Below are 13800 nucleotides of genomic sequence, written 5' to 3'. Positions count from 1 at the left end.
AAGAAAATAATTTGGGCTCATACGTCACAAAATTCCTGAGTGCAGCCTTTCATAGGAAAGATTACTTTGACTATATCTATCCAGATAAGATGAATTAATGTGATTTATTGAGAATAATATTTAATGAAGAGGGGATATAAGGCTTAATGAATGGAGTTCTTATGGCAAAAGGAGCCATCGGGTTAAATTTTTGCAAAGGTTCTCCCAATTGTTCACTGTACCTTTAGTAGATGATCTGTGGAAATGCCAGAGAAATGGCATAAATGCTGTTTACATTTCTCCAGGGTTTCTGTGGACCGTCCACCGAAGTTACAGCGGATGATTGGGACAGCTCCCACGAAAACTCAACTCCCATGGGAATAAAGCCTGAGATTAAATTGAAATCTTTTTTTCCAGATATTTATTATTTTATATATGATGTTAAGTGCTTGGTTCAGAGCCTATGGCATTGATTGCTTGGCTGAAAATCCAGTGGGGAAATCATCCCCTGATAATCTAATGGCCTCTGCTGAAAGTTAATACCTGTGCAGTTTGGGAGTGGGGAAGTTTGGTCAACTGTGATAGCCTTTAGGGTCAAATAACTTGCTGAAACTCACTGACCAGACTTGTGCATGAAGAATGGTTATTTGGATGAGGTAACAGAGGGCTACTATAACCTGTGGAACAGTATCCCGCTACGTATTAACATTTTCAGAGAAGGGCTAAGGGAAGAAATTTGAATGGGGGAAAAGAACTTTAATGTTACGTTTCAGATGTCACACTTCAAAGTGGCAAAAGTATAAAAAGTAAAGGCAATCATCCCATGTTGTTCCTTTTTGACCAGGAACTGGAAATTTATAAGCACCTTTCAAACTAAAAACTTCTCTCACCAAACAGCAATTCAGCTAAAACAGAGCTCCATAATACATTGTACATTGGTATAATATTCGTGTCATTATAAAACAGCCTGTCACACAACTTACAATGACAACTCCATGGGAGATCTGCTAGTAGTTATAGAATAATGTTAACAGTATATATATTTAGTACTGGTCTCAGCCAATGATAGACTGGTAGAAAAATTTATCAGACCAATTTAATATGATTTTTATTCAGTACCTACCAGTATAGGTATTTTTACTGAAAAATGGGAACTAAAAAAAACAAAAAATGAAATAAACTTCTTTATGTAAAATGGAATGCAAATCAGAAGGCAGATTTGCACTTAAGGAAGAACTTTATAAAATATCTTTCAAAATATAAATTCAGTTTATCTGATCCAACAAAATTGGGTACTGCACCACAAACAACAAATGGTACACAGCAATAACTCGGAGCTTACTTTTCTCTCAGATTTTGCAACTCTTCAAATATCTCATCGTCCTCGCTTTCAGAATCATCACTGCTGAAGTAGACTGCAGACCGTGAATACTGCATCCATCCATGCACTGGGACTGAATCAGTGTGCTCATCTGATAGTTTGGAATCAGTATTTTGTTTTTCATCTCCTGAACTGACCATTACTTTGTTGCTAGCTAGAGAGTGATTGTCTGCTGCAGCCTCAGGGATTCCTAAGGAAGACTGCACAACCTGGTTGGATGAACTTGGCAGTGCCATTGAGTTGCTGTCTTGCTGACTTCCTAGTGCAATACTTAATCCAATGTCCAACAGTGGTTCCCTGAATGTCATAGTTGGTCTCAAAGTAGTGCAGTCTGGAACCAATTGATCTCCTGTTTTATTGTCATCCTGTTTTGTCAGTGGAGAAACCTCTCTGATTAGATCTTGAGTTTTCAAAACCTCAAAGCGTCCTACAGTAAGGGGTTGAGGTGAACCAGATTGCTGAAAATTCTTGAACTCTGCAAAACATTAAAAAAATGTTAAAGCCCCCCTGCCTCAAATGTTTATCATATTTCTTACAACAGCATTCTAAGAACATAACTTAATTTGCAAGCAATTTACTTCTAGCCATTCTGTCAGTTTTTTTAAAAACGAAAGCACATCAAACTAGCAAATCAGCCAATCATGTTCACATTATCAACCAACAATTTGAATATGAAAAATAATTATGCACTAAAGTCATAAATAGCAGCTGTTTTGTAATCTGTTCTTAGTCATTAATATTCCATAAACTGGAATTTATTTTTTTAAACCAGACAATTTAAATATAAGGTTGGCTCCAGGTTTGCTGACATCTGCTCTCTCTTTATAAGACTATCTAAGACTAATATTCTTTAGAAAGACTGTAAAACTAACCTTGTTGGAGCACTGAATCCACAATATTGATCTATGAATATCACAAACATTCCAGCCTGCTTTCTTACTGGCTAGCCTCCTCCCCGTATTAGCTCACTTCACCAATCTCCTGAACTGAGCCAACATCTGGCCTGATTGCCCTTCCAGCCCCATTAACATTGCACGTGGCTACTGACAGCCCTGACTCTAAAGCCTCATTCTTCCAGCCTAGTGACCTGCCATCCTGCTGCTTACCTTATGGATCCTGTTAACTCACTTTCCAGATTTTTCACCCATTCAGCTTGCTAATTGGCTAGTAAGTTGATGGGGTCAAAAGTCTGGTAAGTTAGTTGGCAGGATCCATATCGTGCCTCCAGTCTCACTGCTGTAGCCTGTCAACTCTTGACTATTTACTATTACAGCCTGATAATCATACTGACCAATTGCCTTGGCTTATCAACTTGTTTTCTCAGCATTCAGATTCAAATCATGTGCTTATTTTTGTCTCCAAGATTCAAATCATGTGCTTATTTTTGTCTCCAAGATATGTTACCATTATTTTATATATCAGCCTGTTTAAAAATAACACTAGTAAAAAAAAAAATTCATTGTCACTTCTTGGATATCAAGTATCCGTCTACATTATTTGAAGTGCAGTATTTCTACAGTAGCGGCTGATCAACTCTAATAAGATCAATTCCATTTCAAATCAACATTTTTGAATGTACAAAACTGTTCCCATTCTTTGCAAAATAATTCAGGAACTTGTCAGGTTAATTGTATTCAGGTATCATTTAAGGTTAATTTATTTCACACTATAATTTATTTCTAATCTCAGCTAATGTATACAGTCATGGTTTCTTTTGTGGATTACAGATGTTTGTTAATGGCTACAATTATTGAGATCAGTATCTCTACTCACCTAAACATCAGCAAATGAGAGAACCCGTTGCTTAGTGCTTTGTTAACGGTGAAGGGAGAAGTTGATGGTTTGAACATACTGAAATAACATCTTAGCTTTTAAAATACACCATTGTTCCTTTCCTATGACATCATCAAAATTCATTTCCTGTAGATTTGTACTGATTGGTGTTGTAATATTGAAGTGTAGAAATATATATATGCAACCAAAGAACATTTCTTAACTCATAAGATTCTTAAAGTAAATAAAATGATTTCATAGTATATTAGGTACAGCACAGGAAGAGGCTATTCGGCCCATCATGCATGTGACAGCTCTTTGAAAGAGCTATCCAATTAGTCCTATTGCAACACTCTTTCCCTATAGCCCAGTAATTTTTTTCCCTTCAAGTATTTATCCATTTCCCTTTTGAGATACACTATTGAATCTGCTTCCTCCACCCTTTCAGGCAGTGCATTCCAGATCATTACAACTCGCTGCGAAAAAAAATGTTTCCTCATGTCGCCTCTGGCTCTTTTGCCGATCACCTTAAATCTGTATCCCCTGGTTACCGACCCTTCTGCCACTGGAAACAGTTTTTCTTTATTTACTCTATCAAAACCGTTCATGATCTTGAACACCTCTATCAAATCTCCCCTTCACCTTCTCCGTTATAAATTGTAAACAATTTTACAACACCAAGTTATAGTCCAGCAATTTTATTTTAAATTCACAAGCTTTCGGAGGCTTCCTCCTTCGCATCGTTCACCTGACGAAGGAGGAAGCCTCCGAAAGCTTGTGAATTTAAAATAAAATTGCTGGACTATAACTCTCCGTTATAGGGAGAACAATCCCAGCTTCTCCAGTCTCTCCACTTAACTGAAGTCCCTCATCCCTGGCACCATTCTAGTAAATCTCTTCTGCATCCTCTCTAAGGCCTTGACATCCCTCCTAAAGTGTGGTGCCCAGAATTGAACACAATACTCTAGCTGAGGCCTGACCAGTGTTTTATAAAGGTTTAGCATAACTTCCTTACTTTTGTACTCCATTCCTCCATTAATAAAGCCCAGGAGCCCATATGCTTTTTTAACAGCCTTCTCAAGTTGTCCTGCCACCTTCAAAGATTTGTAGATGTGCACCCCCAGGTTTCTCTGATCCTGCACCCCCTTTAAAATTGTACTATTTAGTTTATATTGCCTTGCCTCATTCTTCCTACCAAAATGCATTACTTCACACTTCTCTGCACTAAATTTCATCTGCTATGTGTCTGTCCATTTCACCAGTCTGTCTATGTCCTCTTGAAGTCTGTTACTATCTGAGTTTCGTGTCATCTGCAAACTTTGAAATTATACCCAAATCCAGGTCATTAATATATATCAAAAAGCAGTGGTCCTTATACTGACCCCTGGGGAACACCACTGTATACTTTCCTCCAGTCCAATAAACAACCATTCACCACTACCCTCTGCTTTCTGTCCCCTAGCCAATTTTGTATCCACGCTGCCACTGTCCCTTTAATCCCATGGGCTTTAACTTTGCTAACAAATTTATTATGTAGTACTTTATCAAATGGCTTTTGAAAGTCCATATACAGTACATCAACCGCACTACCCTTATCAACCTTCTCTGTTACTTCATCAAAGAACTCAATCGATTAGTCAAACATAATTTTCCTTTAACAAATCCGTGCTGACTTTCATTTATTAGCCCATACTTTTCCAAGTGCTAATTTATTTTGTCCCGGATTATTGTCTTTAAAAGTTTCTCCACCACCGATGTTAGGCTGACTGGCCTGTAATTGTTGGGTTTATCTCTCTCCCACTTAGAATCATAGAAGTTTACAACATGGAAACAGGCCCTTCGGCCCAACATGTCCATGTCGCCCAGTTTATACCACTAAGCTAGTCCCAATTGCCTGCACTTGGCCCATATCCCTCTATACCCATCTTACCCATGTAACTGTCCAAATGCTTTTTAAAAGACAAAATTGTACCCGCCTCTACTACTGCCTCTGGCAGCTCGTTCCAGACACTCACCACCCTTTGAGTGAAAAAATTGCCCCTCTGGACCCTTTTGTATCTCTCCCCTCTCACCTTAAATCTATGCCCCCTCGTTATAGACTCCCCTACCTTTGGGAAAAGATTTTGACTATCTACCTTATCTATGCCCCTCATTATTTTATAGACTTCTATAAGATCACCCCTAAACCTCCTACTCTCCAGGGAAAAAAGTCTCAGTCTATCCAACCTCTCCCTATAAAACGGTTCTTGAACAGGGTTGTAACATTTGCAATCCCCCAGTCCTCAGGCACTATCCCCATATCTATGAAGATTGTGGCCAGAGCCTCCGCAATTTCCACCCTTACTTTCCTCAGTAACCTAGGATGCAGCCCATCTGGACCGGGTAGCTTTTCTACTTTGGGTACTGCCAATCTTTGAAGTGCCTCCTCTTTATCTATTTTTATCCTATCCAATATCGCTACTATCTCCTCCTTTACTGCTACAATGGCAGCATCCTCTTCTCTCGTGAAGATTTATTTTACATTTTGGTATAAAATAGTAGTGCAATCCTCTAAAGGTCAAGGTGTCATCAAAACAATTACAATAACATTTGAAAAGTTTGTGTATCACCATTTTTATACTAGATGTGTTTGTGGCTTATTTTTGAATTTTTTTCTCTCTCCTCTATTACACCCCCCTGTTCCATGCAACATTCTCAATCGATTTCCCACAAGGAATTGCACAGAAACGGTTGGAGCACAGTTGCTGTCCAACCATTTCTGGAAGGAAACTGCTTGCCTCTATTTTGTACCTTCACCTGATGAGATGACTAAGATTAGTAAGTGATTATGTTGGAATTTGCAGACACAAATATGTCTGAATTTCATGCACAAATCTTTATCCCCACAACTTTGTATCACAGCACAATGGACAACTACACTGCCTATACATAGGAGTGTTTACAAAGGACACTATTAGTGTATTGCCCATTTGCTTTTTTCATAATGTTACCTTTTCTTTGGCAAATTGGAATTAATCTTCAGCGGCTACATGACTATTTATTTTAAACAAGTTTAGATTAAAATAGGTAAGAATGTTTTAATGGATGGCTAAAATAGCACATATCAGATACACATAGAAGTGTATACATGCATCTGAATTTCTATTAGTAAGAATTTTGCTAATATTAACAATTAAACTCTTGGTGCCTTGTGGGTGCCAGGAATAGCAGCCATATTGGCAGGAAGATTATAAGCACAAATATAGGACTAGAAATTCCACAGTGCTTTAAACATATCCCACATGCAAAGTCTTGTAGCCTCTGTAACTTTGCCTGTAGGATAAATGTGGTGCGTTGAGGAATTTCTAGCTAATAATGACCAATCAAAAGAAAAAAAAATTCAAAGATGAGGGCTGTGCAGTAGACGTGGTCTACATGGACTTCAACAAAGCATTTGACAAGGTACCGCATGGTAGGTTGTTACATAAGGTTAAATCTCATGGGATCCAAGGTGAGGTAGCCAATTGGATACAAAATTGGCTTGACGACAGAAGACAGAGGGTGGTTGTAGAGGGTTGTTTTTCAAACTGGAGGCCTGTGACCAGCGGTGTGCCTCAGGGATCGGTGCTGGGTCCGCTGTTATTTGTTATTTATATTAATGATTTGGATGAGAATTTAGGAGGCATGGTTAGTAAGTTTGCAGATGACACCAAGATTGGTGGCATTGTGGACAGTGAAAAAGGTTATCTAGGATTGCAACGGGATCTTGATAAATTGGGCCAGTGGGCCGATGAATGGCAGATGGAGTTTAATTTAGATAAATGTGAGGTGATGCATTTTGGTAGATCGAATCGGGCCAGGACCTATTCCGTTAATGGTAGGGCGTTGGGGAGAGTTATAGAACAAAGAGATCTGGGAGTACAGATTCATAGCTCCTTGAAAGTGGAGTCACAGGTGGATAGGGTGGTGAAGAAGGCATTCAGCATGCTTGGTTTCATTGGTCAGAACATTGAATGCAGGAGTTGGGATGTCTTGTTGAAGTTGTACAGGGCATTGGTGAGGCCACACTTGGAGTACTGTGTACAGTTCTGGTCACCCTATTATAGAAAGGATATTATTAAACTAGAAAGAGTGCAGAAAAGATTTACTAGGATGCTACCGGGACTTGATGGTTTGACTTACAGGGAGAGGTTAGACAGACTGGGACTTTTTTCCCTGGAGAGTAGGAGGTTAAGGGGTGATCTTATAGAAGTCTATAAAATAATGAGGGGCACAGATAAGGTCGATAGTCAAAATCTTTTCCCAAAGGTAGGGGAGTCTATAACGAGGGAGCATAGATTTAAGGTGAGAGGGGAGAGATACAAAAGGGTCCAGAGGGGCAATTTTTTCACTCAAAGGGTGGTGAGTGTCTGGAACGAGCTGCCAGAGGCAATAGTAGAGGCGGGTACAATTTTGTCTTTTAAAAAGCATTTGGACAGTTACATGGGTAAGATGGGTATAGAGGGATATGGGCCAAGTGCAGGCAATTGGGACTAGCTTAGTGGTATAAACTGGGCGACATGGACATGTTGGGCCGAAGGGCCTGTTTCCATGTTGTAACTTCTATGATTCTATGATTCTATAATTTAAATTCATGTTTGCTACTTTTTAACAAAGTATATATTGAAATATTTATGGAAACTTAACTAAGTGCTGTCGTTATTTAGTTTCAAATAATTATTTAAAAGTAGTTTATTTCAGTAAAAAGGTTGCAAATAAAGCATACGACATTAGTTGGCTAATTCTATATTTCTTAAATTTAGTAAGGGTCATTTGAAAATAATGCTGCAGCTTTATAGATACCTCACAGAAGTTACAAATGATTCTGTTTGTGAATAGATGGAAAAATCATATGGCATGAACTGATTGGAAATTGAAAATACTAAGTAATTAATAATAAATAAAGCATTCCAACTTTCCAAAGCATATTGCAGTTCTAGTGGTTACTTACCCTCAGTAATAGGAGGCAATGATGATTTTCCTGATGTTGATGTTAGGTCTTCAGTTATAATCAATGGCGATATATTTTTGTGACTTATATCCAGCAGCTGTTAAAAAGAGGTTCACATAAATGTAAATCAAAATTGTGCCAGATAAGTATTTTTCATTCAACGCATTAATTAAAATATAATTCAAATAATCTGTAATACTATATCGCCATTCATTCGCTTAGAATGACTCATAATTTATGTTTGTTGAAATGACAACAAGCCTGGTCCCACTAGTGCCTTGCAAATCAATTACATTCAGATGAATTACTATGGAGAGTTACTAATCTTAATTATGCATTTCAGAAATTACAGAGATTAATTATAGAATTCTAAATTGAAGAAATTCTACTTACCGAGAACTGTCTATTCTCTAGCTCTTTAGTTGAGGAGCTTATAGGATCTGTGACAGCAACTTGAGGCATGGAAGGTGAAACTGATGTGCTGCCATAGAAACCAGTGTTTACATAGTTTCCTAGATTAACATTCTGCAGTGGCAGAAGGGAACCTGCAAGATTAAATACAGGACTAGGTTGAGAATAAAATGGAGAGTTTGCTGGTGATGGAGAGCACCTGATAGTGGCTGGTATTGCAGTGGACATGGGAATGAAAGTATTTGTAGTAGAAGCTACTTTCTGTTGTGGGATACCCTGGATACCTAAAGATATTGGACGGAAGTCAGTTTCTTTGCTTGATGATATCATATGATCTAGTTCAGAACTTGGTGTCCTTGGTACCTGATTGAAGTTTTGGAGTATCTCATGAGGCCTGTTGCATTCAGGGAAAAATGATTCAAGTTGTCCTTCTAAACTTTTCATGCCACCATTCCCAGCATTATCTGGCTGTTGTCCAACATTTGTTTCTGGAGATAAAAGATGAGGCGACCAAGAATCGTTGACTGGTGAAAACTGAGGAGAGACTGGAGAAGAGATGTTGCTACAGGAGGACATCAGTGAAGATTGTGAAGAACTCATCGGTAGGAATGTATGGGCCAGATGGCTCATGCACATCAATGATAGCACATCAGCCAGGAGAGTCAAGGGCTGTGTAGTTGGTGGCCAGGTACTACTTTGTGGTTGTAAAAACTGTGGTATGTCTTTGCCTATATTCCCTGCTTCCTTTGTTGGAAATTCTCTTTGGGCTGCATATTGTGGACTTCCCTGCTGATTCAGTGCTAGGTTTAGAAGAGTGTTTGAAGCACACGTAGCAGCAGGTAGAGAAGTTAGCACAGGCTTAAAATTCTGCGATGGTGTAGAAACAAACAGGTCAGTTCCATTGTGTGCACCATCAGAGACTGGAATTGGGTCAAGATTGGAAAGTGTCTCAGTGCTACATGTTGCTACTGATATACGATCTGTTGAAATTGGTTGGGATGCTGCCCTGGGCTGGTAGTACACATCTGATGAAGCTGTGGGAAAATAAAGTAATAGCAGTTCAACCAGTTCAAAAACTCTTAGCGAAACCACATTCAAAACATTCAATTTTAATCTTTTTTGCTGGTGCTAGTACTAGCTGAGTTCACACGCAGAAAGTACTATCATCAGAAAATAATACATTTTAATTATAGTTACTATACTAGGAAGCAAACAATGAAATGCTTTTAAGTGAGTACGATAGAGACAATTAGGCAATTATTAATAAAAACAGAAAATGCTGGAAACACTCAGCAGGTCAGTCAGCATCTGTGGAGAGAACAGATAAGTTAATGTTTCAGGTGCAGAAACAAAAAGAGTCTACTCTGGAAATGTTAACTCATCTGTTCTCTCCACAGATCCTGACTGACCTGCTGAATGTTCCCAGCATTTTCTGTTTTTGTTTCAGATTTCCAGCATCTGCAATTTTTTCCTTTTGTGTTGAGACAACTATTAATCATTTCTTTTAAAGCTGTTCAGGCAGCTAAATACATCGCACAAGTTCTATAGCCTTTACTAAAAATCTCCGGAGTAGTGCAATGGGTTACATGCTGGTCTTTCACCTCTGGCCCAGCCCAGACTGAGGGTAAATATTGGTTCGTGCCATCCTGCCAACGCAAACTGGGCAAAGGGAAAGATTACTGAGCCTGAACAGGTAGGACCAAGAGCCAATTGATACTGGGCCTTGGGCCTCATTTTAATTAGTCCAGCAAGTTGCCTACCACGCATCCCCAGGCAGCTCATGGGAGAAGCTAAGGATGAATGTCGGACCACTGCGATGTTGGCAGTGGCCCTCAGGTATGTCCTGGGAGAGGAGCGATTAAGAGTGGACGGCGGCAGTGGCCCTCAGGACTGCGATGGAGGAGAATTCCTGCTCCTCCCGGCTCCCTAGAAAGTTAATTTTTTTTTAAACTTACTTTGTTGGACTGCTGGCTAGGTTGCATGTAGACCAAGTAATCCTGAGCACAGCAGGCCCGACGCCTGCTCCGCTCAGGGCAAACAGATTTCCTGAATGGCTCCTAAAATAGGTGTTAGGCTCTTTATTAGATATTCAAGGGACCCTGATGCCTATTTTAGGCTGACGCCAGGGATGCCTCTAGACCAATATGGCATTGGATGTGTTTCCGACGCTGTTCAGGCACAGGAGGTCGGCCCTTAAATAGGACCTCTGAGCCCCTGGCACAACAAAGTCCAGTTTCACCCCCCTTGTTTCTATGTTGGCTGTAAGGTTACAATGTCAAATGAGTTTAGGCAATCTCAATGTAGTTCCCAGTGGACAAGGTCCACAGCACAAAACGGTTCCCAATTTAGCACTAATTGCCACTAAATTTGAAATCTCACTCAGAGAGACTGCTGGACGGATGGTGCAGGAAATGACATAATGTCACATTAGTGTAGTAGATGTGCTATTCTGAGTTTGGGGCTGAAGCATACTGAGTGAGTATCTAGACATAATATAACTGGGAGCACATGATGCTGGCATCAAATGCCCAAAATGGAAGGTTAGCATTAACATGCTTCACCTTGATGAGCACAACAAAAAGGTATAAAAATATCAGGATGAACTCTATCTGGTACTCATGCAGCCATTCCTGCTGCACTCATGACCACATGATGATGAATTACATCCTGATTTAGGTTCACTCAGTGCTATATCCTTGGTAAAATTTAAATAGCAGATACAGATTAGTTGGAATATCAGAGACAACTAATGTTAGTCACAAAAGGTTCAAATCAAGTCCATATAATGCTACTTGGTGCAGGATTATATATCTTTTTCTTAGGGTTCTGGATTTTAAGAATTAGTCAATAAGAAATTATCACATTTTTTAAAGTTCTTATCCCTACAACATACTCAGTACTCTCCATGGTAGGGAGATTCTCGAGTAATCTCAACCAGTTCTGACGCACAGTGGTCCAACCTTTATAGGAATTCATGTAATTTATCAGATTCCCAGTGAAGCTATGATACAGCAATGCATTTTCAAACTGTAAAAAAGGCCTTCATGTGGAGAGCTTGCTTTTTATTGTGGGGAACTTTCATACAGACAACCAAATGCCTATCAGGTAGTTGGACATATATTTAAACATCTTAATAATGGGGAATACTCTGTGCCAGGGTCTGCTCACGATTTTACAGGACCCAAAAATGTTGACTAGCTCACATTGCATGACACAACCATGCCAACAGATAGAGAGCCAGATGGGATCCATTTTGTGTAATCAGTAAAGATTTTGTAACACCTATTGTATAATTTCAGCTAGATCTCTTTATTACAAACGTACATTTTATATTAAAAACTGGAATCGATTATTGTTCTAATATCTTTATCTTGGCATTATTATATTCAATATATAAAGATGTTTTGTTTTGTAAGGCATTCATACCTGTAGGTAAGATAAAAGGCTGAGCTGATGAGTTAAGAGTCAAAGGACTTGACAGCTTATTTTCAGGAACAGGGCTGACCAAAAACTTCCTTGTTGGAGACACTACCACATGACTGAGAGAGGTATTCACTCCTTCTAGCATAGAATAAACAGATCATGGTATGTACTGGAATTCAATAACATCATACATAATAGCAACAAGGACTGGCTGGCATTGTTTATCTGACAATCTTTGTGAGTCTTTGTTTTATGCTAATGTTTTGTCACAGAACTGATTTCCATTTCTCCTTAATTTTCAGTCCCATAGAGGAATTGCTATCGTTTAAACTGAAAACAGAATGCACCAACAATGCCTTCAAAGTCTGCAATTTTCAATAATGACAGAGACCAAATAGTCAATAAGCTTCAATATTTTAACAATTATTCATTTAGATTACATAAATTAAAAAATCCACGTATTTTCATCTTTTTCAGTCTGTGAATATGTCTCATGGAATTCTATCATTGCTGACCTCCAAGTTCAGTGGGGAACTGTTCCAATGAACCTACCATTTAAAGGCTCATTCATGTCTACACTTTATTTTTGCTTGTATGATACAGAGTAAGATGATTCCCTTGGAACACTTCCATTCCGTAGCATTGGGGACAGTGTGATTGTAATGTGATTGTTAATTTTATGAACAGTTTATAGACCAACCTCACTGCATTTGTTTTTGTTCAGTCCTCACTGAATATTTGCTAAGACATAGATTGGCCTGTAAATGGCACTGCCACACTGTCCCAATGGTATGGTGTGTCTAAAAGCACTTTCGTATTACTTATATATCTGATAGAAAGTTAGACTTAAACTTAGTTCTCAGGCCTTACAGCATGCAACTTAACAGTGGATTTTAGAAAAATATATTTAGAAAAATATTAAATTATTTTGGTTAGGATAAATGGGGTATAGGCATGCCAACTTGATAATATCATCATCATGTGACCCATATTAACTGACATTTTTTTTGATAATGTGACCTCTTTAAAAGCTCAAATTTATTTGAAGTAAGCCATGTTATACATCATTCTATTCAGTGTGAATTCTGGCATAATCTTCAGGGTGCAGCGTACAACATGCAAATCAACATATTTGTTTTAGTTTTGATGCCTTTCATCAACAGTTTACATGTATCATGAAGTAAATGAGATAAGCAAAATATTATGCAACATGCCAGTAACCAGAGCACATTAAGATAATTGGCTAAAAATCCAGGGGGAAAAGTGAGGAGAATTTTTTTTAACGTAGCGAGTTATGATGATCTATACAAGGCTACGGGCCAAGTGCTTGAAAGTGGGATTAGGCTGGGTGGCTCATTTTCAGCCAGCGTGGACACGATGGGCCGAATGGCCTCCTTCTGTGCCGTAAATTGTCTAAGCTTCCATGATCTGGAATGCTCTGCCTGAAAGGGTGGTGGAAGCAGATGCAATTGTAACTTTCAAAAGGGAATTGGATAAATACTTCAAAAGGAGAAATTTTCAGGGCTATGGGGAAAGTGCAGGAAAGTGGAACTAATTGCATAGCTCTTTCAAACAGCCGGCACAAACACAATGGGCCGAATGGCCTTCTCTGTCCTGTATGATTCTATGTCATATTTATGTTAAAACATTCTTGTTTAATTTAATAGTATATTACTTCTGAATCCTATACAAAACTATTATGAAATTCTCACTGGACCATTCTTTAGAGAATGTTTTTAAAAATATCACCATTGAGTTGTGCAATATTTTAGAAAACCGTGGTAACAATTTCTCTGACCTTTGCCCCCTGGGATTTGGCCATTTTCCCAGGCACAAAGGTCAAGTAAAGTAGGTGAAGACCTGT

At 38.8% G+C, this 13800-nt stretch overlaps 1 protein-coding gene across 3 annotated transcripts in view; it reads right to left on the bottom strand.

Annotated features, from left to right (window-relative positions):
• The window catches only part of wnk4a (WNK lysine deficient protein kinase 4a), a 70512-nt gene that overhangs the window by 5341 nt on the left and 51371 nt on the right, over positions 1 to 13800 (bottom strand). For 2 of the 3 annotated variants that reach the window (XM_067968904.1, XM_067968905.1), the window contains exons 14-17: positions 11940 to 12074; positions 8496 to 9547; positions 8103 to 8199; positions 1322 to 1835 (exon numbers count right to left, since the gene is read on the bottom strand). In XM_067968904.1, the coding sequence (XP_067825005.1) occupies positions 1322 to 1835; positions 8103 to 8199; positions 8496 to 9547; positions 11940 to 12074 (1798 nt within the window). The remainder of the gene's footprint in view (positions 1 to 1321; positions 1836 to 8102; positions 8200 to 8495; positions 9548 to 11939; positions 12075 to 13800) is intronic. The other variant, XM_067968906.1, reaches the window with a different exon arrangement.

Source organism: Heptranchias perlo, chromosome 30 (genome assembly GCF_035084215.1).
Source record: "Heptranchias perlo isolate sHepPer1 chromosome 30, sHepPer1.hap1, whole genome shotgun sequence".
Lineage (NCBI taxonomy): Eukaryota > Metazoa > Chordata > Chondrichthyes > Hexanchiformes > Hexanchidae > Heptranchias > Heptranchias perlo.
Note: the sequence above shows the minus strand (reverse complement) of the source record. Positions and strands in the feature narration are given on the sequence as shown.